This window comes from Ammodytes marinus, assembly GCF_949987685.1.
Source record: "Ammodytes marinus genome assembly, chromosome: 6".
NCBI classification, from domain to species: Eukaryota; Metazoa; Chordata; class Actinopteri; order Uranoscopiformes; family Ammodytidae; genus Ammodytes; species Ammodytes marinus.
In genome coordinates this window covers 16555911-16580725 of record NC_137235.1, presented here as the reverse complement: position 1 = coordinate 16580725, position 24815 = coordinate 16555911, and the positions used below count along the sequence as shown (strand labels likewise).

General features: G+C 39.4%; 1 protein-coding gene across 1 annotated transcript in view; it reads left to right on the top strand.

Annotated features, from left to right (window-relative positions):
* Window positions 1-24815, top strand: part of grin2bb (glutamate receptor, ionotropic, N-methyl D-aspartate 2B-b) — a gene marked incomplete at its 3' end in the record, with an annotated part of 71791 nt that overhangs the window by 20268 nt on the left and 26708 nt on the right. Inside the window, exons 2-4 of the mRNA XM_080029507.1 lie at window positions 7820-7963; window positions 9203-9473; window positions 17630-17822. Coding sequence (XP_079885633.1) covers window positions 7820-7963; window positions 9203-9473; window positions 17630-17822 — 608 coding nt within the window. The remainder of the gene's footprint in view (window positions 1-7819; window positions 7964-9202; window positions 9474-17629; window positions 17823-24815) is intronic.

The window sequence follows — 24815 nt, the reverse complement described above, 5'->3', positions numbered from 1 at the left end:
TCACAATATTCATTTGTTTGTTCGTTAGTGTAACCTCCATCTCCTCTCTCACATCTGAACCATGCTTATGTATCTTTGGCCGTGCTAGATTTATTCAAGCTGCTGTAATGAGAGACAAAACAAATGACATCAACCGTTACCTAAATCGTTGACTAAATGTGTTTATTGCTGAGCTGAATTAACGTATTATTATGTTAAGTGTTAACACACACACACACACACACACACACACACACACACACACACACACACACACACACACACACATCACACAATTAGCAATTGATATAGAGTATGACAGAATGATACTGAATAAACAAGGCATCAGTTTTACGGACCAACAGCACATCAGACTTTTATTACATTTACAAACAATAAGTGATTGTGAGTAAAACAAAATATCTTTCTATTCTGTCTTTGTTGTTGTTCACTTTATTATCTGTTCTCAAAAGCAGCCTTGTATAGGAAGTGGTGCCGTCATAAGCGCTCTACTAACTGCTGTGGGAGTGAACCATATTTCAGCACTTCTGAAATCAATTCCTCAACAGAAATAGCAAGGGTAATTAAATCAGAGCATTATGGGATGTTTATGAAATGAAGTCCGCTTAAAGAAGCCAGGAAAAAGAGATGTCGGAACAGGGTCATTGATCATTAAACAGCCGAATATGAGATTAATTAACATATTGTTTGTGTTCGATTAGAAATGTGATGATAAAGCACGTTGGACTCAAACAGCAGAGGATTGACAGCTGCAGTGGATGTGCTCAAACTGGGAAGTAAAGATAGACAGGAAGGAAGATGAAAGGTGGAGAAAGACGAGGGTGATCAAGTGGAAAAAGCTGAGTGTTGAAGGGAAGGATGTGTACGTTCACTTCCACTTTTGTGTGTGTGTGTGTGTTTGTGAGCCCCTGTCTGAGTTCTGAGGGTTTGCCTGTTTTCTCAAGCGAGACTCCTTTATATCTCTCTCAGCCTTACCAGCCACCCCTCTCTCTCTCTCTCTCTCTTCTTTATCTGCCTCTCCCTCTTTCCTTTCCTTCCTCTCTCACTCTGTCTCTCTTCCCTCCAATCCTCTCCCACAAGGGCTTGTTGAGCAGTGGGCCGATATGTCGCTCTTCCTCTGCAAATCTAATTGGAGACAGGCTTTCATTGGCATGACATGGATATGAGTTGCCAAATCCTTTCAGCCCTCCTGCTTGAGGCTTGCTCCCCTCAGCTCTCATGCAGTATACTGCACTGTGACGCTGATGCTGCAGCGTCGGCTACAGATCCAGAGAAAGTGCCCATGACAATCTGAGACAAATCAAAAAACACCCAACGCTAACTGTCTCAATGGGTGAGAATCATGCAACAGCTTCCCTGGAATACATGTTTCATTTTAAATAGAACACTGAGAGGGAGAGACGTCAGCAGCACTGTGAAAAAAATAGAAAATGTTGTGTTTTATTGACACAGATGAGTGTGCGCATTGGCATTTTGTGTATTTCCGTCATCCGCTGCATGGGCCTCTGGTGAGTTCACTGAGAGTGTGGAGTCACCGTCTTAACTGGAGGTTATACCAACATGCTAGGCTGCACTACTCTACCTCAGGGAGCAGGAATGACACAGGCTCAGAGGTGTGTGTTACTAAGCTAGCTCTCTGGTGCCATATCTGCACTAAGGTTGAATAAAGCCTCTCAAGTGATTCACTCCTCTACTAGCTTTTTTCAGTTGAATTCACATAACTATCTGTTGCATATTCAGTGTCAATACAACTAGACCATTTTGGGGTTTATTATTGTAGTGGCAGATTTTGCATATGATGTATGTCTGGACTCAAATGTTAGAATGCTTATTAATGAAATAGGAAACATTTGCTACAAACCTGTATAGACATACATTGAGTGTGTTTTAGTGTAAACTGATTAACTGAAATGTAGATTCAACCATCCCCCTCAATCTCCCGTGTGGAGCCAGCCTGACTATACATTTGAAAGAGGACAATGTTCCTGCAGACAGCCTCCTGCTGTTCTGGGGCAGCCTGCCCCACCCACGATTATAATATGAATGTATATCTCAAGACCTGTCTGCCTCACAACCTGTCTTCCCCTCCTTCCCCCCACCCAGCCCTACCTGTCTGTCTCCCAATAACATGTCCTTAAATAGCTCATGATTTGAAGGACATATTGCCACTCCTTGCAACGCACTCACATGTGTTGGAACTAGTGACCACTCCGCGGAGTTTTCTTGTTATTGATTGAAAATAAACCTGTTTGCTTCTACAACACATCACCGTGCTTTGATTTTCTTACTACATTATGCTATGGCTTAAACAGCAAGCATTTTTTTTATTTTTATACAGGTAAATCCCATTGAGACTCTTTTTCAAGGGAAACCTGTTCCCATTCCTACATTACCATTCACACACAAATGGCAGGCTAACTATCAGGAGCAATTTAGGGTTCAGTGTCTTGCTCAGGGACACGTCGACATGTGGCAGGGGGACAGGGGATCGAACCACCGACCCTGTAGTTGAGGGTCGACCGATCGCCCTACCCACTTTGCCACAGCCACCCATGTTTGTTGTGACTCAGGATGAGAAAGAAACAGGGTGATGATACAAGATTGGAAGTGTGATTGGTGATATGAAAGCATGACTAGAATGACAATTATACATTAAGTGGCCATGACCCTTCACAGAAAAAAAATATTTTGAAAATACAGCTGTGCAATAGGAGACACTCTTTTAAACCTTTGTGAATATACATTTTACACACAATTCAAGATGCCACTCTTTGTGAACTTAACATATGCTCTTTCGTATTAATTGCATGACCAATCAGCTGACCTCCCTATTGTAGGAGATGGCGTCCCACAAGCTTTATTAATTAAATGACTTTGACAGTGTGAAAGCTATGCAGCAAATCAAGGTTATAGTAAAAATAACATCATCATCTTTATAATTATACGACTAACTAGCTCTACCCTGAAACAATGCACATTTATTTTCATGTCTTGAATGTGGATCATCAGCTGGAGAAGATGCATTTCGGCTTTAGGATTGAGAAGCAGCGTCTGTCCACCTCTTTCGGAAATTGAGTGTTACATTTGGAAACCATTATTGTAAAATGTGTCTGTGTTAAATTGTAAAGTTTGACAGGGTAGTTATAGATGCTCAGATTCATTAATGATAATTGTTTGAAGATTGTGCACATGTGAGTTACCTCTCAGACATAATCTTAAAAATATCACACAGCTAGAGGGACATGGTCATACCCATCCAGCCTGCAGTCCTTCCAGTCAATTTCAACACTGTCCAAACAAATCTGACAGCACAGATTGCAAAATACAACCCATCTCACAGACAGTTACTTGCGTATAGAACTTATACAGGAAAAAGATGACACAAAAACAAAGCTTGAAAATGAAGTGACAAACCGTTTTTTTCTCAGTCTCGTGGTTAGAGTAGTGTAGGATGTGAAATGACATGCTGGAAAGCAAGCAGGGAGGCGGAGGGGCGGACGTCTTCGGTAATGACACACACAGACTCCGGCCCGCAGCACACTTCACACCTCTGTGATATGGACTAATGGATCTCCAGGACATTATGTAAAAACAGAGGTAAGAGAGAGGAGAACGATATTGCGAGGCAGGGGTTAAGAGAAAGAGAGAGATAGAGAACAATAATTGACACTAATGCCATGTGAATGAAGGACAGACATTGAATAGGGTTGATTAGGATATGAAAGAGAAAGTAGAATGAGATGATGATTAGTGGTCATCTAAGAAGGGGAGAACCAAGTAAGTAGTGCCCTCACGATCCCTCTGAATAGAAGGTTGTGGTCTCACAAGTGATTACACCTCTCTGAGCCCACTTTAAGAATGAAAGAATCAGGAGAGAGCGATAACAAGACAAAAAGGGAGTCTAGGGGGTTGAAGGAGAAATGGATACCGTGTGAGTATGTTAGTGAGAATAAATGGAAAAAAGCAAGATCTACAACAGCAGAGTTGCTCGGTGATGAAAAAGAAAGGCACAAGAATGTAGCTCAGCTTGATAAAGAGAGAAAATGTATAAAGTCACACTGAGGAAAATCCATTCACCCAACCAATACAAATATATCATATGATATTTGTCTCTGAGATGCCTGCTGCAACTCAAATACAACTAAGTTGTTGTTGGATGGAATTTCAGTTGTTACGTTACATTTAAATAATTCATTATTAACCCGTCTGTCCAAAAACAATTTCCTAATTAGTCTGTATAATCCATAGAATACAACCATTTTCGGTAAAGCTACCTTCTTCAGGAGCAGCCTGGATTTAGAAAAATACTGAGGTCATGAGTCCACCCAAAAAGCACCAAACCTCCTTCAGATACAATGACTAGTAGAAACCAAAAAGAAGGTCTCCACTTCTTTATCATTTATTTAATGAGCTGTTCAATTATTAACAAATGTCTTAAAGCATAACAAAACTGTTCTTCTTACCAAGAATACAATACTGGTGGGGAAATGCTTAAGGCATAAAGTAGTCCAATGTTGTTTCAATTTTATTGAATCAAAGAATGCCGTAAACTGTTCATAAAAAAACCATCCCATGCTAGTTTTTAATTGTTTCCACTGCTTAAAATCGCAGATTCACACTAAAATTATGAGAACTTGACTGTCCGTAGGGTCCTCAATTGTGACCATTTCATTGTGCAGTGTTGACATTATGTTCTGTTGGTTATCAAACATTAACAGTAACCATGACATTTTACTTGGGAAAAAGTGTTGCCGTTGAATATTTTAATTTAACTTTTTAGTGCTGAGTCCATTCAGTATAGTGGAGACTCACGCAAATCCCACGCAAAGACCAAAACCAACAATGCATTGGTCCACCTTTCAACTTGTTACCTTGTCTATGCCATCCATACTCCCACTCAAGATGCTAAGCTTAAAGAACTAGTCACAAAAATGCAATTTAAACATGCTCAGTAGTAATTTAGAAAAGCAAATCAAACAGGAGTATAATTGCGCATTTGATTTGACTATTTTCAGCAACGGATTAATACACATAGTGCCTTACTGAGTATTTACAGCAATAGGACGGTGTGTGTTAGATTGTCAATCAATTATGTCAATCATAATGAAAACACATGGAACAATGGAGGTCTGTGGCACTGGCACAGAGGAATTAACTGTCAGATTTAGCTACACGGACAGTTCATGTTAGTAGGATAAACTCCTTTGTTTTGTTCATTTTATGGGATTTGCTGACGATCAGAAAAAGAAAATATTTCCAGCTTCATCATTTAAATATGGGGATAGGTTTCTTTGTGGTTAACAGATGGTAGGAGAGATAGTGAACATGGTTAAAGGAAGTGACTGTATCCACAGATGGTATAATAATGTCAGAAGGCAAGGGTTAGGGCAAATTACATGTAGCGCTCATCTTTACAAATTTGTTATTTGAGCAGCTGGGACGAAGCAGGTAGAGTAGTTAACCACTGATTTCAGGGTTGGTGGTTCAATCCTCCGCCTCCTGCCACATGTCGAAGTGTCCCTGGGCAAGTCACTGAGACCCCAAATTGCTCCGATGATTTGCTTGTACCCTGCGTGGTAGCTGCTATTATCAGTGTTTGAGTGTGTGTGTGTGTGTGTGTGTGTGTGTGTGTGTGTGTGTGTGTATGTAAAGCGCTTTGGAAAAAAGCACTATATAATTGCAGTCCATTTAAAGCTATAGTTTTTAACTAGCTCGGCTACATTCAAGCCATTGCCAAATGAGTTTACAGTTGATTAAGTGGATCGGTTCCACAACAATCTCTCTGTATTGCTCAATATAGCAAACTGGTATTTTATTTATAAGCTTTATTTTATTGTATAATAAATCCAGTAAATCATTTTCTTAATTAAGTATATTTTATTAATACTATCATTATATAATATTAACAAGCAACTAGAATATAAGGTTTAAGAAATACATTTGAGTTCTTCTTTTCTTACACAGTTTTGACAGATGCAAAATATCTTCAATTATCATTATGGGTGGCTGTGGCAAAGTGGGTAGGGGGGTCGTTCACTGGCTTGCAGGGTCGGTGGTTTGATCCCCCGTTTCCCCGCCACATGTGGAAGGGTCCATGGGCAAGACACTGAACCCTAAATTGCTCCCGATAGTTAGATTGCACCCTGCGTGGTAGCTGCTGCTATCGGTGTATGCATGTGTGTGTTATTGGGTGAATGTGTACAAAACACTGTAAAGCGCTTTGAGTCATTGAAAAACCAGGAAAAACTGACAAATTACCATTTATTGTCAAAATCCCCCAAAGTATCTACTAGTATTTTGCACACCCCTACACACACACGACAACCCACACACACTCTTCTATCCCTCACCATGACTTGACACTGCAATGTTATTACCTCATTACCGTGAAAAAGTAGGTAACAGATCATTTCTGCCCCTGTGGGTAAAGATATGAAGGGATGAATGATTTTATTTGACTATTTGATATAAAATATGAACAGCACTCTGTGTTATACATTAAAATACATAAATAGCCAGGGATAACACAAAAAAGCCCAAATGCTTATTTCCATTGTGGTCCCTGTTGGACAGGAGAAGAGGGCAAGCAGCAGCAAATCACACATCAACATTCACAAAATGTACACAATACATACTGACTAACTAAAAAGGGAGGGATGGGCTGGCTTTGATGTAGAGTAGAGGTTGCGCCTGTATCTCGAGGATTGCTCAGCCTCCTGTATGACTAACATGTATGACTGATTGCACATATAGATGCATACACATAGTTCTTGTATGCCGATTGCCGAAAGACATGAAATTGCATTTAACATATGTATAGCAGTGCATCCGGGTGTAAGTGTTCTTTGGGGCCTCATTTAGACCATCCCTGAAGAGGGAATTTCTTCTCAAGTATTGTAAAGTGGCTGTTCACTCCCTCACTTTGGACAGAGCTAGGCTAGCCGCTTGCCTATTCACTGGTCTTCACGCTAAACCAGGCTAATCATGTCTCTCAACTCTGTGTTTAACACAAAAACATGAGAATGTGTGTAAACCCTGTCATCTGACTTTCATGGTATTTTCCAAAATGGTTAACTATTATTTTGCTTTAAACATTGACGTCCATCCTTGAACAACATAGACAGTGAAACAGTTAAACAGCTGCCAGTGTTCAACCATTGAACACACCCTTCAGCAATCTCAGTCACCCTTCAACAGTATATTTCAATGTGGACACACAGAAGACCCCTGACACGGGGTTGTTCTCATTACGGCCCCTCTGCATGTCGCCTCCAGCCAATAACAGTAGTGAATAATCCGTCCTGACTTCTCTGCCCTGATGAGTTGCTTGGCGTTTTTACATGGGTGACTGACTTTGACCAATCCGTCGCACCAGACGTCAGGCTCCTGGAGCTCAAAAACCTCTTCTTACATTCTTTCATCTTCCTCTTTCCTTGGAGACATTATTTTCGGCAGAGATGTCTGTACACACATTTGGTGCCCTACATTAAATACCATTGAACCAGTTGGACATCTTACCTTTTGTACTCTCTGCACCATACTGAATGTATTAACAGTTATTTGATATGTATATACATTATGAGTAGGGTCAAAAGTTCATCTTAATGCATCATTATTACATTGAAAAATGTATCTTTCTTTATTCTTAGTACATTTAGTATATTTAAGGATAATGCACAACTGGGATTTATAGGACTAAATTTGCTGCTGCAGCCGCTGGACATACTCTTTAATCTTCTGTGCCCTACCTTCCACTTCTCTCTCATGTTGTATGACTCATGACCTTGTTTGCTGATTGTTTCCTTGTCTCTGCTTCCAGGACGACCAATCCATGTTTTTCCAGTTTGGTCCATCCATCGAGCAGCAGGCCTCTGTCATGTTGAACATCATGGAGGAGTATGACTGGTACATCTTCTCTATAGTCACCAGCTACTACCCTGGCTATCAGGACTTTGTCACTAAGGTAAATAAACACATATGCAGACACATTCATAAAGATATAAAAGTAATAAAGAGTATTTATTCTATACAATATACAATACTATGGGTGTGTAGCAGTATCACCAAGACAAATGCATAACCTTGAAACATTTGATTAGATTAGATTCAACTTTATTGTCATTGAGCACAGGTACACTTGATGTATCCCTTGGAAAAAAGTTGAAGAATGCTACTAGCTGTAAACTTTTTAAACAATGGAGTCAAATGGGAGATTCACCAACACATAAAGGGTTTCCAGTTTACCACAAAAACCAGCTTAATAGCCGATCAGAACCAGAACCAAAGCTAAAAAAAACAAAACATAGACAGCTTTTAAAATGCAATAGCTTCGCTATCATTGGAAAAAGTATCATGAAATGTACATATTTGTTCTAACAGACATTAATCTATCACCTGACATTACTTTACTTTTAACTTCTTTCTTAACAAACATTTAAAAAATAAGGAGGCAGATGTTCAGTGTTGATCAATTAAGAACGCATTTTCTACTGCACATTGCAGGAGACAGATTGGTCTTTTCTCAGTGTTGGGGTACACACAACCCCCCAGAATGGGTGGTTTCGCCCGTGCATATAGCTTCAAAATAGTTAAGGAAACTATTCTAAATCCCTGATGAATAAAGTAGCAATAAATGTTTTATCCTGTTCATATTGTGCAGCCAGTTATTAACAGCTTCCTCCGTACTACTGCCCCCTCTCAAGCATATTACAAACATACGTTTGATATTGAAACGTTGTTTTTCTGCATTAAATAAGAAAATTACTGTTGTAATGGGAAATACTTTATACAAAAAGCTCATAACTTGTATAATTTAATTAGTGTTGATTCCCCTTAAGGAACAGCTATTACTTTCTTACCCTGAAAGAAAAAAATAGACACTATCTCCATCAGAGTTTTTTCGTGTGTGTGTGTGTGTGTGTGTGTGTGTGTGTGTGTGTGTGTGTGTGTGTGTGTGTGTATGTGTGTGAGGATATAGCCATTAGATTTGTGGAAAAGATTGTATGTACTATTGTTCTTGTTCCTTTTTAAAAGAAACAACCACTTTTTTCTTACTCCCAGAAGATGTGTTAAGACACAACAGTTTAGTAATCTGGGAGCTGGAGGGGGAGAAATCTCAGTACATTTTTATTTTATTTTTCTTCATAACAATTTCCATTTTATGTGTGCGGATTTCAAAATCGCATCTGTATTTCCTGTGTAGATCCGTAGTACCATCGAGAACAGCTTTGTGGGCTGGGAGCTTGAAGAAGTCCTCCTGTTGGACATGTCAGTGGACGACGGAGACTCCAAGATCCAGAATCAGCTGAAGAAACTGCAGAGTCCTGTAATACTGCTCTACTGCACAAAGGAGGAGGCTTCCACTATCTTCGAGGTGGCCCATTCAGTGGGCCTCACAGGTTATGGTTTCACCTGGATCGTGCCCTCGCTGGTGGCAGGAGATGCAGACCATGTTCCCTCTGTCTTTCCTACAGGTACACCCAAACGCCAAGTTCCACTTCCACACAGACAGACATTGCAGGGTTTCGAGGTGTCGTTGAGCTCCTTGAAAGTTTGTGAATTTGAGAAATCGGAAAACTTTTTAGATTTATAATATATATTAATCTAAGAAATCAGCTAGACAAACATCTTGGTGAAACCCCACATCACTATTAGTGCCTCCAAAATAATAATTTTTGATATATGTTGATGTTTTGCAGTGGTGGACAGTAACAACGTAAATTTACTTGAGTACTGAACTTAAGTACATATTTTTAGTATATTTTGATCTGTAGGCTAATTTACTTGAGTTTCTGCTTTTTTGGAAAACTTTCACTTTCACTCCATTTCCAAGACAAAAATTGCACTTTTGACTCCACTACCCTTTTTAGGAAGCTTGTGAGTACATGTTACGTTCAGGCTAAGCAAAGCATTGAAGTCAGCTGATTTTCTATTTTCTAAAATGGCCACATGATATGTTCCTGACATAATGTTACCAATTATAGTACCTGCTTTCAGCTGGTTTTCAAGTAGGGGAGAACGGGGTAATTTGTCACATGGGTTGGATGTCACATTCGTTATATCTCGCCACCAGAGCGCGCTAGCTCTGAAATGTTGATATAAAAAAGGTCCAGAATTGGGATCAGAGGTCACATACATAGACTTCCTTGGAGGAAGACAGCTGCATTTCAGGTGAGAGGATGTTTTGTGTTTTTCATGTCAAATTCAAAATATTTTGCTTCTCAGTATTTTTCTTCTAGGCTTTTACACAATGGGTTTATAACAAAACACTTGTTACCCTCAGAAAGTGTGAAGGGTAAACTATAGTTTAGATTGTGGTTAGCAAGCTAATTAGTTGTCAGATGGTTGTTGGCCTTGATGCTAGCAAGAAATTCAAGTTGGGGTTGGTCGTCACATTTTTTGGGGGGTTGGTTGTCACATGTTATCTCAAGGCTGCAGCCAGAAAAGGAACCCAATAACGAAAGAAATTGTCAAGCTGTATCCTCACTGACACCCCAGAGAAGGAAAGAATAGAGCAGGAAAAGGCAGGTAGCAAGCAAAAGAAAAAAGAGCAACAAAATCAAAACAACCCAGTGCATCCCAAACTAGACCAGCTGCCAAGGCTACACAACGTTATGTAGGCCTATTTGTCAACTTGACAATGCAATTAAACATTCAAATTTGGTTCTGCCTCCTTGCCTTCTTTTTAAGATTTTTCCCATTAAGATAACATTGTGACAAACAACCCCATAGTGTGTGACAACCGACCCCTTGATGGGGTTGGTTGTCACAATGTGTCAGAGTGTCTTTGATGGTAAATTACTTCTTCATTACAATAAGTTGGAAAAAAAGAGAGACACACATTTCTAGCCAACACCTTAAGCTTCAATTTAATGTAGGAATGGCTATTGACAGATGTTTTGGTGATGAGCAATTCTCACTAGAGTAAAAAGTGTGCCTACTTACCCCGTTCTCCCCTAAATACCAAAAAATGTCACCCAGGCGCTTCTTTCATTCAGACAAAATTATGTTAATGGCAACGGCAGGAGATGAACCTGTTGCTAGAGATGGAGAACAATATGCGACCAAATTTTATTTTATTTTTATTTATTTTTTTAAGATATTTTTTGGGCATTTTTATGCTTTATTGATAGTGTAGAGACAGAGTTGAAATGGGGCAGAGACAACTGTTGTATGTGCAAAAGTTTGTGAACCCTAAGCTGCATTGCTTAAATCGAGCAGGTAAACACAATCAGATGGGCCAAATTGAGTGATGAAATGGACCAATGTAGTGAGAGATCTTTAGGGAAGAAATTGGGCGGCACTAGATAAAACAGACATAAAACCAGGTCAGTTTAGGCTCACCAAAGTGAACCCATACAGGTCAGACATGCTAAAAGGGAAACAAATCTCTGAGGATCTCAGGAATAGAGTTGTGATGCTGCATATTTGTCTGGGGACAGCTATAAATTAATTTAAAAAAAGTTTGAGCTCCATCGGTCCACTGTAAGGCAAATCATCTACAAATGGAGAGCTTTAAGAGTGACTGAACATCTGCCTAGAAGTGACTTTTCAGTTAAAAGCCAACCCAAACATTTCATCTAGTGATTTGACCAAAGTGACCCTGTATGGGTTCACTTTGGTGAGCCTAAACTGACCTGGGGCCTCATTTATAACGGTGTGCGTAGAAACCATCCTAAAACATTTTTACGTCCGCACAAAGCCAAATATGTGCTGCGCAAAAAAAAATCAGCAATCTTCCCTTTATAAATACCCACTTGCGGTGAATTGTGTGCAGACGATCTCCACCCCGTGTCCTCCCACTTCACCTCCCAGTTTCATCCCACAATCTACCATAAATGGCGAATGCTAAATAGCTCCTGAATATGATGACGCTCTTAATAAGCACAAACTTTTGACTGACATGAGGAAAAAAGGGAGGTAACCGGCCGCAAAGAAAGCGGCTGGGAAGGAAGAAAGCCTGTGACGTGCATGTGCTGCAGTAACTATCACACAAACACACGCGCGCGAGCTTATCAAATATCATGATTGGCACAGTCGTTATAGTCTTTGTAAAGCAGTTTCGCCCAACTTTGTGCTGTATGCAATATCACGTATTAGCATACCTGTAGTAGGCCTACATATATAAAATTGTGTGACAACATTTTATTGACTAAATATATTGGGTGCCAAGCATTTCACAGTCATTTGTCTGTGCTTTTCTGACGACTGAGCTTTATTTCGTGGTGTTGCCATTGAGTGTCGCTGATTCCCCGAGTCAGGAAAACCTTGCGGTAGCTCTACGCATGGTCGAAAGTTGGCGTAGGAATACGCACACTTCTCCGCAAATAATGTTTTTATAAATACCAACGTTTGCCACCGCACATTTTTTATCTAATGCCACCCAATTTCTTCCCTAAAGATCTCTCATTACATTGGTCTATTTCATCAATCAGTTTGGCCCACCTGATTGTGTTAACCTGCTTGATTTAAGCAATGCAGCTCAGGGTTCACAAACTTTTGCACATACAAAAGTTGGCAAATAATTTGTTTTATCTCTTTTAACAATTGATTTCTGGAAAAGAAAAATGTTGAATTGATAAACAAACATCTGTCATTTCATATAAAAAATACTGGTATTGATCAAAATGAATTAATAATGGTTAAACACAATAAAATTCCAAAATGCTCAAGGGGTTCATAAACTTTCACACAGCACTGTATAAATGCTCCTTTCTCTCCAGATAAACATTTTATATGTCGTAATGTTTGTAGTTTTATACTATTTGTGATGATTAAGATATCATCTTATAACATTATAATTTGCACACGATGCAACATATAAAGTAGGAGCTTTTAGAGATGCCCTTATTTCTTCACAGTAGTTATACTATTACATCTCAATAGTTTATAGATGTCAGGGCACCCCTGTATGTGTATACTGTATACACAGTAGGGGAGAGTGGCCTGAGTTGTTCCGGTGGGGAAGTTGTGCCACCCCTTGTTTCTAGAAAACCATAGAAGAAATTGGAAATGTGAGCACATATTTAAGAAGAGCCATCCATTTGACTCATCCTGTAAAGAAGGGAGAAACATGAAATAAGATATAAGCACATGTAAGCTCAAAAAACTAAAATTCCATGATCAAGCTTTTTTGATTATTGTATCTGAACAATTATAGACACGTTTGAAAACATTTGACAGCCCTAAACTGCTGCATCATGCTTATTATCCAAAATTCTGGGGTTGGGGTGATTTGTGCCAGAGGGCCTGGGGTGAGTTATAAGTAAGTGAGTAAGTAAAATGTATTTAAAAAAGCACATTTATAACAGTTTGCACTGTCCAAAGTGCTGAACATTGTACATTCAGTAGGTAAAAAATTAAGATAAAATAACAATGACAAAAATAAAATACATAAAGCCCAGACATACACATCAGTGATTCTTGAGAACCGGGACAAAAGGCCGTCTTCCATATGTAACTGCTGTTATTTTAAAACTAAACATATTTAAAATTGTAGTTATTAGGGATTAAGAATAGAATGTCTGGAGCACAATTATCCCCTTAAATTAATTTTATCATTATTATGTCAAATATATGACACTTGTTATCTTCTCACGACGTCCAAAACAGTGTGTCCTCAGAGAAGTTTTCCAAAAATTTACTTTAATGATTAAAAAGAGCTTTTTTTATCAAAAGCAACACTAAATAATCTCTCACATCAATCAAAACAGTTTTTCTACAACACATTCATGTTTTATAAGGATTCTAAGTGGTGGGACCACTTTACTGTAAGTCAACACCGTCAGACATTTCATTATGTAAAATGTAATAAAATCAGGCGAAATAAGGGGCAGCTGTCACTTTGAAGGACCTCTTGTCAAATTCTACCTCTGCAGAGTACATTAGAGTCAGACAGGCTCTGAAAAGTGTTGTAGTTTTAGAATATTTTACATTCCGAATCTTGAAAATCCTGTGTCACAACCATGATATGCCAACACCGACTTACAATTTCTAAAGAAGGTATTTGACATTTTTTGATCATTTTATTTTCCTGAAGTAATTCATACTAGCACCTAACATCAACAGAAAAACCAAATGGCTACTAGATAAATTCCATTTGTTATGTTTAAGAAACGTTAAATATGTCAACACCGTCAGACAGGAAATCTGACGGAGATGACATCTGACGGTGGTGGTAGGCCAATGACGGTAAAAAAAACTAAAGCTGGGAGGTTGTGTCAAAGCTTAGCTCAGTAGCTTAGTATATGTTGGATACATACAGTGGATATGAAAAGTCTACACACCCCTTCTAAAATGCATGGTTTGTGTGATGTAATAAAAAGGAAACAAGATAATCATTTCAGAACTTTTTCCATCTTTTAATGTGTCCTATAACCTGGACAAGTCAAAGAAAGACAAACTGAAATCTTTTCAGGGAAAATTAGAAAAACTAAAAATACACAATAACCTACTTGCATAAATATGCACACCCTTAAACTAATACTTAGTTGAAGCACGTTTTGCTTTAATTACAGCACTCCGTCTTTTTGGGTAGGAGTCTATCAGTGTAGCACATCTTGATATGGCAATTTTGTCCCACTCTTCTTTGCAAAAACGCTCCAAATCTGTCAGATTGCGAGGGCATCTTTTGTGCACAGCCCTCTTCAGATCACCCCACAGATTTTCGATCGGATTCAGATCTGGGCTCTGGCTGGGCCATTGCAAAACATTAATCTTATTCTGGTGAAGCCATTCTTTGGTTGATTTGGATGTATGCTTTGGGTCGTTGTCGTGCATAAAGATGAAGTTCCTCCTCATCTTCAGCTTTCTGGCAGAAGCCTGAAGGTTTGATGCCAATATTGACTGGTATTTGCAACTGTTCATAATTCCCTCAACCTTGACTAAAGCCCCAGTTCCTGCTGAAGAAAAACAGCCCCAAAGCATGATGCTGCCACCACCATGCTTCACTGTTGGTATGGTGTTCTTTGGGTGATGAGCAGTGTTGTTTTTGCGCCAAACATACCTTTTGGAAGGATGTCCAAAAAGTTCGACCTTTGTTTCATCAGACCATAACACGTTTTTCCACATGTTTGTGGGAGACTTCATGTGTGTTTTAGCGTAATGGAGGCGCGCTTGGATGTTTTTCTTTGACAGATAAGGCTTCCGTCTTGCAACCCTACCCCATAGCTCAGTTGCATGAAGAATACGGGAGATTGTAGTCACATATACCACACAGCCATTATCTGCCAGAAATTCTTGCAGCTCCTTTAATGTTGCTGTAGGCCTCTTGCTAGCCTCCCTCACCAGTTTTCTTCTGGTCTTTTCATCAATTTTGGAGGGACGTCCGGTTCTTGGTAGTGTCACTGTTGTGCCATATTTTCTCCATTTGATGATGACTGTCTTCACTGTGTTCCATGGTATATCCAATGCCTTGGAAATTCTTTTGTAACCTTCTCCTGACTCATAACATTTAACAATCAGATCCCTCTGATGTTTTGGAAGCTCTCTGTGGACCATGTCTTCTGCTGTGTGATGTGACTGAGAAAATGTCTGGAAAAGCTTACTAGAACAGCCAAATTTTATTTGGGGTTAATCAGTTGAACTTTTAATCATTGCAGGTGTGTATGGACTCCTATTTTATATGGGTTTGAATGTGATTGGTTCATTCAAATCCCATTCACACCCCCAGTAATAAGAGGGTGTGTACACTTGTGCAGTCACCCTATTTCAGTTTCTTATTTTTTACTCCTCCCCCTTAAGATATTTCTGCAACTTTTCAATTGATTTGAACAGGTTAAATGTCATATTACTGGTGGATTTTTTTGTGACATTATTAAACGGGTTCTTATTTTTTTACATCAAAAACGCAGGCATTTTAGTAGGGGTGTGTAAACTTTCTATTTCCACTGTACATGTAATTTAATTTGCCGAAACATAGGGTTTGTATTTTTTCAACATTGCACCCTGTTTTGTCCCACTTCTCAAGAATCACTGAAATATAAACAAAGATAGTATTGCAGAGGTAAGGTAGTTAATGGGGAGGAAAAACCAGGGTGTACAGATGGGTTTTGAGCCTTGATTTAAAGGCAGAAATGGAGAGGGAATCGCATATGCCAGGTGGCAGTTGGTACTACAAGGGCGGAGTAGCTAGTGCAAAGTAAATTCTGAGAGTTGTGCCATTGGCATGGCTGTATACGCTGGTCACCAAAAGAAAGTGATTGTCTACAGTAGCTCAGAAGAGACTGACATCTCCATTCCACTTAACGACACCACTGATGAGAGTTCAGATGGCCAGAAAGATGATGATGGTGACTTTGTCATTGTGAGCTTTGCAGGTAAAACCATTAGATCTGCTAGGCCTTGTTTAAGGAAATTGTCCTTCAATCTTTGTAAAATATTTACTTTATTTACTTTAAATAAACCTTTAATAAGTGATTGTCTAATGGATTTGTCTTGCATTACAGTTCATGAGATATATATCAATGGCACAATTAACCCCATGGTATTCTCTCTTGTGGCACAATTTACACCACACCGGGGGCAAGTTGTGCCACAAGACAACTTTTTTTCCGAAAGCTATATTCCTTCAACAGTTTATTTCAGATCCAAACTTATTGTTGCCGGGGATGCACAACACCCCGAAAAATATGTACATATTTGAGTTGGAGACTTTACTGTCAAGGCCTCACTTTAAAGTCACTTTGAGTAAAAAGTGGCACATCTCACCTCACTCTCCCCAATATACATTTAAATATGTGATAAATGTGTACTGACAAGCTTTACTGTTATATTTTGGCAGTATTTAGTTGTCAGTAATAATTATTATAATAGACCTGAGCTGTGGCCTCACTGGAGTCCCTCATTCAGAGAATTCCCAGTAATTTTGTTTGAAAATATCTCTTGGGAATTGGTCAGGCAGGAAAAAGACCGCTCTCCAAGGCACCATTCCACTCATCAAGCATTCTAGAGCCGTTTATTCAAAGCATTTCCTTAAGTACTGTTTTTTTTTTATAGTACAGGTCAGGGAGAAAAATCACACTTTAACGTGTGAAACCAGTAACAACACAGATGCTTCCTGGAATTGCAGGGTTGCCTTTTTTCCAACAGATTTACGGTGCATGTGCAGAATGTGAACACATAAGCCAAACCAACCATGGAAAATGAGCCGAAAATTCAATCGTTAATGGATGTAAGAAATGGTGGCTGCCACTTGATAGTCATCTGTTCATCATGCTTGAAAAGCCAAGCATGAAAAAAGGAGCTATGGGATAAACGTGGTTCTTACTGATGCTGATACCCAGTAATTTTTTCAAATGTTAACCTGTGTGAGATTTTTTTCTTTTTTCAAAAAAGCAAAGATGACGGCTCCAGCGCTGCTTGGAATATTTAAATATTGTTCATATGATTGCCCTCTTTATTTTGTGTTTTGCTACTTAACAAGCACCTGTAAAATATTTTCATACATATTTGTATGTATTTGACCCCTCCAGCTATTTGTCAAAGCATCCGGCCTCTGCCTGCCTATTTATGTCCACCCTCTCTTTCTCTCCCCTCCTTTTTCTTCTTTCTTTCTGCCTTTCTTTTTCTTTTCCACTATGGGAATACATCCCTTTCTCTCACCTTGCTCCATCTCTCTCTCTTTTCCCAGGGCTTATTTCGGTGTCATATGACGAATGGGACTACAACATCGAGGCCAGGGTACGTGATGCAGTGGCTGTCATTGCCACGGCGACCTCCACCATGATGCTGGACCGGGGGCCACACACCCTGCTGAAGTCAAGTTGCCTCGGGACACCGGACAAAAAGAGCTCCAACTCCGGCCACTCCAAGGAAATACTGAAGTGAGTCAACACAATGGGGATGCATCATTAGGGGGGACAGCAGGAAGAAGTGCAATAAACCAATACAAATATTTGTAAAACAGACTGAAAATGTTTAAGAGAAATCACACCCAATCATAGTTCACCACCTTTAATTAGGGGTGGTTGGCAGGCCTGTCAAGCTTTGGATTACTCTACATGCTAAAGGGCTTTGCAAAACTAAAACACAAGGTATGGAGATACATATACTGTATATATACAGTATATAAACATATATAGTGTGTGTATAAATAGCTACAGCTACCTATGTTGTAGAGCAAAAAAAAATAGGACCTGCCCAGGGCGGAAACACTCTGTTTGAGATAGTTCAGAGTACCGATAGCTGCTATAATCCAATCTTTGATTTGGGTAAGTACATGAACACCGGCTAGAAAAGAGAAGCTGCTTTTGTTTTTTACAGTGTGAAATCAAGTAGGGGAGAACGGGGTAATCTGAGCCACTTTTTACATTTGCTCCCCTCTAAGGGAGCTAAAATGATTTATCACTCAAATTTACACATTTCCCATTAATTCAGAATGTTTCCTAGAAATGGGCATTAGCAGAATTTTTTCAAGACAAAGGGCAGTGAAAATATGATTGTTTTAAAAAAAGTTGTCATGTGGCTCACTTTACCCCAGCTGTGGGGTAAACTGATCCACTTACTTCTTCCACTCTGAAACTACCATAACAACACACATTGTAACAGTAAGAATCCTGAAAGCTAGCCACACATTCCAGAACTAATGTCGGACTAGTAAAAGAATGATGGAGTTTGGTCAATTAAGCAAAGCAAATTTTCTAAACACTTAAAAGTAACTCTGAACAAAATCAAATACAACATATTATAATTCAAAAGGTTTTAATAAGATTCAAATGAAAGATAGAACCAGTTAGATTAGAACACAGTCTGGGGGTCAGAACACAGGACCCTTAGAGCCAGCTTGTGTCTGGGGGTCAAAGCATAGGAAAATCAGAACCAGCGAGAACAGCCTGGGACTCAGAACACAGGAGAAGACCCAACTGGATTATAACATCAGCCTGTCATACTCTACAACTAGGCCTACTCTACATTCCAGCCCTGAAGGTTACAGGGAAAGATGAGAAGGTGCTCTTTCCGTGTGGTTGCCCCAGGTCGTCTTCCTGGTGTATTTCCTTGGCATGATGGCTTTTCTACAATGTGTATGACATTAAAATAAAACATATGTCATCAACACTTATGATAGAAGTTTTTCTACGTGAATACATTTGCTTTGGCACAACAGTTTATTAAGTTGACAGCAAGACAATTTACTTTTACATGCAAAATACCTATTTTGGTGAAAAAAAACATGCTTACCACAGCACCATGAGGTCCTCTCTTTCAGGGCCAAGAGGAAATGAGAGGGGCTTGAAAACATATATCTCATATGACCACAAATGTTTTCCGTTGCCTAGATACAGGGGGTGGCTCACATTACCCGATGCCTCAGATTCCCCCGTTCTCCCCTATATTTTGTTTCAGTGATGACTTGGAATTTGATGTTAAATCTGCTACATCATACACTGCGTATGTGAAGTGCGAGAGCGGAAAGCTCGATGATACAGCAATAGTAAATAAGTGGACTGGGGCTTTGGATCAAATGCTCTGGAAGAGCTGCCAATTGTCCCTCAAGATGAACAAGTTTGCTTTTGCATCATATTTTCAGCACAGATCCATTGTCCTTGCAAGCTTCAAATAAACAATATGTGCCTTCTGATTAAATATTGTTTTGAGTTTGAGCCCAGGTCCTGGAAAGACAATCTTCCCTGCAGAACAAAAAACCCTGTCAAATGAAAAAGCAATGAGCCATGTTCGCCTCGTTTTATAAGCTTTGAAATTCATTTTGGTACAGAAAAGGAGCAGAGCTTCACGCACAATGCAAAGAAAATAGGCTGAAAATAAGCAGAGGAAATCTTTTTTTAATTCATATGAGTCAGAGTAGGAGGAACTGACTGGTGAAAAAATAAAATTTGTTTTTCATTTGCGAATATATCAGAATAAATCCAGCCAATGTGCCACCACATCTACAGTACAACATAGATTGAATGAATGAAAACACACTGAAATGCAGACTCGTTCCCTTAGGAGAACTAGAATGTGTTTAATTGTCCAATAATAAACTTTAAACACAAGAGGAACTGGGGCTTCAGCTCTCAGAATTAAAAAAACATCTATTATTTTTCATCTGAACCCTCCACGTCTTGCCTTTTTTTTGGCACAATACAGAACAAGCTGGATCATTGGTATTCAATAATTAATCCCCATTTAACTTCATAGGGCATTCTTTTATTCTTCACATTCATCAGAGATGCCACAGCTAATTGCATGCTCGAGGACAAACGGATACATAAGAAAGGAACAAGAGTTGGGTTATTTTACACACACACACACACACACACACACACACACACACACACTGCTCGATAGGGCTTAATCTTGAAACTTAGAGTTACTGATGTTATTATTTGTAAAATGTATTTCAGCCTATATGCCTGGATGCCTTGTGGCCTTCTTTTTTTCCTAATATTATAATATATTGTTTTTGTTTGTTTGCTTTTTCACTCTCAGTTTAAGTTTCAGGAATGTGAATAAGTATGGAAACATTATGTACTCTCCCCTGCCACTATTGCATTAATCTCCGGGTTGAGGTTGATGTATTACTGCAACATTTTAGTATAGTCTTTTAGGGTGGAGCTTATTTTTTTAGCTTATTTTTGAACTTTTGAAATATAATCTTCTTACCCTCTCATTTTGTTCCTATATATAAAAAAATAAATCTGGCAAAATATGAGCACAATTGAACAATATTTAGAGGTAGCTCAATGATTGTGAAGTTTCTGATACCCCAAAGCTGCAGCCGCCTTTTTATTTTTTTGATTTACTTTTTTTAAATGTAGCCTTGACGTAATAGGTCGCGGTGGACAGTCTCATATTTGTGCAGCACGCTGTTTATTATTAATATAACGGCCCGCCATCAGACCATACGTACCGGATGGTTTTATACACATCGATCGCTCTATCAAGTAATCCAAGTCAGAACTTTTTGTATGGGCAGAGATCGTTATTTTAAGTGTCTTTATAAAGTAGCTACTGTTTCCTTATCACCGGGCCGCGGAGTCCCGCTGTGTGTTGTGTTGGGTTCGTGAGTAAACACGAAAACCTTCTTTCTTTGCTTTCTGCGCTCACCTATTTAGCCCTCTCCCTTTTATTAGCCCACACCTAGGCCTACACACACGTTAATTCTCACACATTTTATGTAGCTACAAGTCCAAGTGGTGGGAAATTCTGGTGCCGACTAGTAAGGCAGCGGACGTTAACGGACTATGCATCCTTAATAAATTCACGTCAGGAACACCGCCTGTGCGCTTGCTTGTGCGTGTGTCATCTCATTAGCATCTGTACTTTGGCCACGGCACACCTCTCCCAAGTGTGCCGTGGCCAAGGGGCTGTTCCGTGCTGGAATACGGATGGCGTGGTCACACTAGCCAAACGTTCTAGACTTTAGTATGCAAATGAGCTTGGGCACGGGCCGCGGCCCTAATGTGAGTGGCCCCTAAGGTGATTAAACATCAGTCTTGGACGAGCGTTTTAACTTTATGCTGCATAACGCATTGCACTGTCTGCGCCGTGTTTCATCCAGTTTGAAAAAATGCTCCCACACTGAACGAGTTATCGAGGTGTTCTTATCCGACTTCGCTTGTCCGTAAATGTGCCGATTTGTGTGCGAAGTAAATCGGATAAAGGTGTTTACATGCATTTTACAAGTCCTGTTGAAGTCTTATTCGTTTATTTACCCGATTATGAGTCTGCATGTAAACGCACAGACTGTATTCCTGATAGCAGGAAAAAGGCTGCCATGAAAACATTAAATTTAGTGTTTGCTGGACATTATTAGACTGATATTTTCAGAAACTGAACAGGAATTCACTATTACTGTGTTCAAAATAAAGACTGTCTTGTTCAAAATAAATTTAGAGAGATACTAAAAGTTGTGTAATTCGTTGCATTTTTATAAATGTCCTAATCTTTGAGGCACTTGAGCTACCCCTAAACATAAGAATTTATTGTTTATGCTTTGCATACAGTGTTTTTATAGTATACCGCACAGATTAGGGGGGTAAGACTTTAAAAAATATCGATTTAATTTTTTTGTTATAGTTTAACCTCCACCCTAGTCTTTAACCATGTTTCTGTTTTTATTACCAGGGGTACTTATGTGTTCGGTCTAGGATTCCTCCACCCACAGGACTGAGATAACAATAACACCACAGCCATGAATATAACAGTCCCCACAGGGCGCTACCAGACACAGGGTTAGCTCTCTCACTCATCCTTCAGCCACACATTTGGGACGACACTCTGCTGTTTGTGTGTGTTGTGAGTATGTGTTTCCAAGCAGCGGCCCCATTTTTCTCCATTCAACTGAGAAAAGGTGTGCATTTTGGATTGGGGGACTTTGGTAGTGACCCCAGAGGCTCGAAACAGCGTAACACATCCGCATACATTATTCCATATATCCCATCCTCTCACCCTCAGTGACAGAAGCAATAATGAGGCCATATGTCTCTGCGTGGTCCTGTATAGCTACAGGCCACAGTGGGCTGCATGCATGCTGGATAAGCATACTGTCAGCGTTGATGGACGGGGATGGGAGGCCTCGGTGAGTCACACTCTCAATTTTATTCAGGGGCTGCTTGACCCTATGGGCCAAACACACACAAACATAAATATATACATACACCGCAAGCAGTCACATGCTCATGACACAAATAAGATAACACTCGCACACACCGAGCTCTAGAGGCCATTCATTGTTTCCTGCCAGACAGATAGGACAGGGACGCTAGGAAAATGTGCTCCAAGCTGATTTTGATGAGCCACTAAGGGGCTTATTGTGTAAATGTTGCAGGGAAAAGGGGATTTTTTTTGTATTATACAGTGAGTATTTTTGACTCTGTGTGTTCAACTTCCATCTCAAATCCCTGTGCTGATAGAAAATGCCTCACTGGTAGATATGATGCAAGGAATGATTAATATTTTGTTGTGAGTTTGCTTTCATATGATCTGACGAGACGTTTGTCTTCATGTCTCTGGGCTGTGGGCTGCACTCGCTCAGTCTGAGCCATTCCATCAGAGTCCAAAGGAAATCCTTTTTCTGCAGGCCATTTGACCCTTGTACTGCCTCCGATGCATCACCTTTAAAGTGGGAGAGTGGTATTATTGCATTTCTTAATAGGCACAATAAAAGTGGCTGTCTAATAAATCTGGGCTCTGTTTATAAGAAGGCGAGCGAACCATTTCATTGTGCTTTTTGGGCATCTAGAGCACGAATGACTGTCTCTTTTCAGTCATTCGTGTAAAGAGACACTGAATTGGAAGTGTGTCAGAAATTCAAACATCTACTTTGCCTCCACACTGTGTCACTCACTTCCTATTTGTTTGCTTTTTTACTTACCTTTGAACTTATTTTCCACTGAGAATCTGTCTGGAGGACTATTTGAATATCTCAGTTTTTGTTCCTGTTTTGTTATTTCTTTCCCTTCTCTCACTCTATGTTGTTCCTACAGCGCTTCATTGTCAATGAAAAGCACTTTCAGTTAAATGTAGCTTGAACATTGAACGTTTGCTCTTTTTAACCCCCGCACCTCCCTTCTTTCTCTCTCTCTCTGTCAAAAATGTGGATTCTAATTTACTATATAAATACACTGTAAGGAGGGCGGATAAGTGGATTCAATTTAGCTCGGTCCTCTATGTCTACTTCCTGTGTATGACTTACCCATGAGAGGGAGATTTAAATGCCCTAGAAATAACCAACATACAGTATATTCCATGCCTTTTGCTTATTGGAGAGTTTCCTTATTGCACATCTGCTCACTACGTGATCAGTACCGTGTGTGAGAATCATTACATGTTGCTAACAAATCTTAGCAATTCACTTTATGTTGATAAATTAGCTTATATTTACTCAAAAATAAGGAGGGGGGGGGGAACTTGCAATAACTTTAATTTAATCGAAACAACAGACATTTTCTCCATGTTAACCTTTTAGGGCAAAGTCTAACAATTGTCTGTATGTGTCTTCTCACGTAGTAACAACAGGCTGGTGCAGTATTGTCTAACCTTTAATAATTTGGCTCTTGTTGGAGCAATAAAATATGAAAGGGTTTGTGCTTATTCGTAATGTCCACACACTGACAAAATAGAATAAAAGGTTTGTAAAAATACTTACTAAATGTGATCTGACAAGATAGTAAAGTACGTATATCGCTGATGGGAGGTCAGTGTCCTCGCCTGTTGTTAAGCCCTTGGTTACATTTGAAATGAGAGGGGGGCTCTCTCTGATGTCTCCTGCTAAACACGGGTCCTTGTGGGCCTAGATCACCTGTGGACTTTCTTATTAAAGGCTGCAGCTCAAAGACATTCAGAGCCTAACATATTTTCTTATGTATAGTCCACAACCCTCTGCGAGTGTATTTAGGCTACCAGAGCTGTGCTGTGAATAAATGTTTTTGTTGTTGTATACGTACACATTGTACATATTTTTGAAAGAATATGTTTTAGTCAGAAGAAATAAAGTTATTGTTATCTTTGAGTGGAAAACCAGTACAAAGTGTGCTTCACAGCAGATTAATCCACGGGCAGGCAGACAATAAGTTACTTGACAAACAAAATGTTTAAATGTCACACATGCTGGGAGAGACCAGCAATCACGCTGATCATGGATATTATTTGGATGTTATGTTAAGTAAGTAGATGGTTTACAATTAGGCTTCTAATGCAAATTAATTATTCATACTTTACTTAAGGGCTATTTCTTGATGGGCTACATTGCTGTTTGATTGAATAGTTACACATGAGGATAGTCATTCTAAAATAGTATAAAAAATACAAATAAGAGTGGGTGGCAGAGGGCAGGTCCCTGCAGTGCTTTACCTTGTAAGAACTAATTGTGTTCA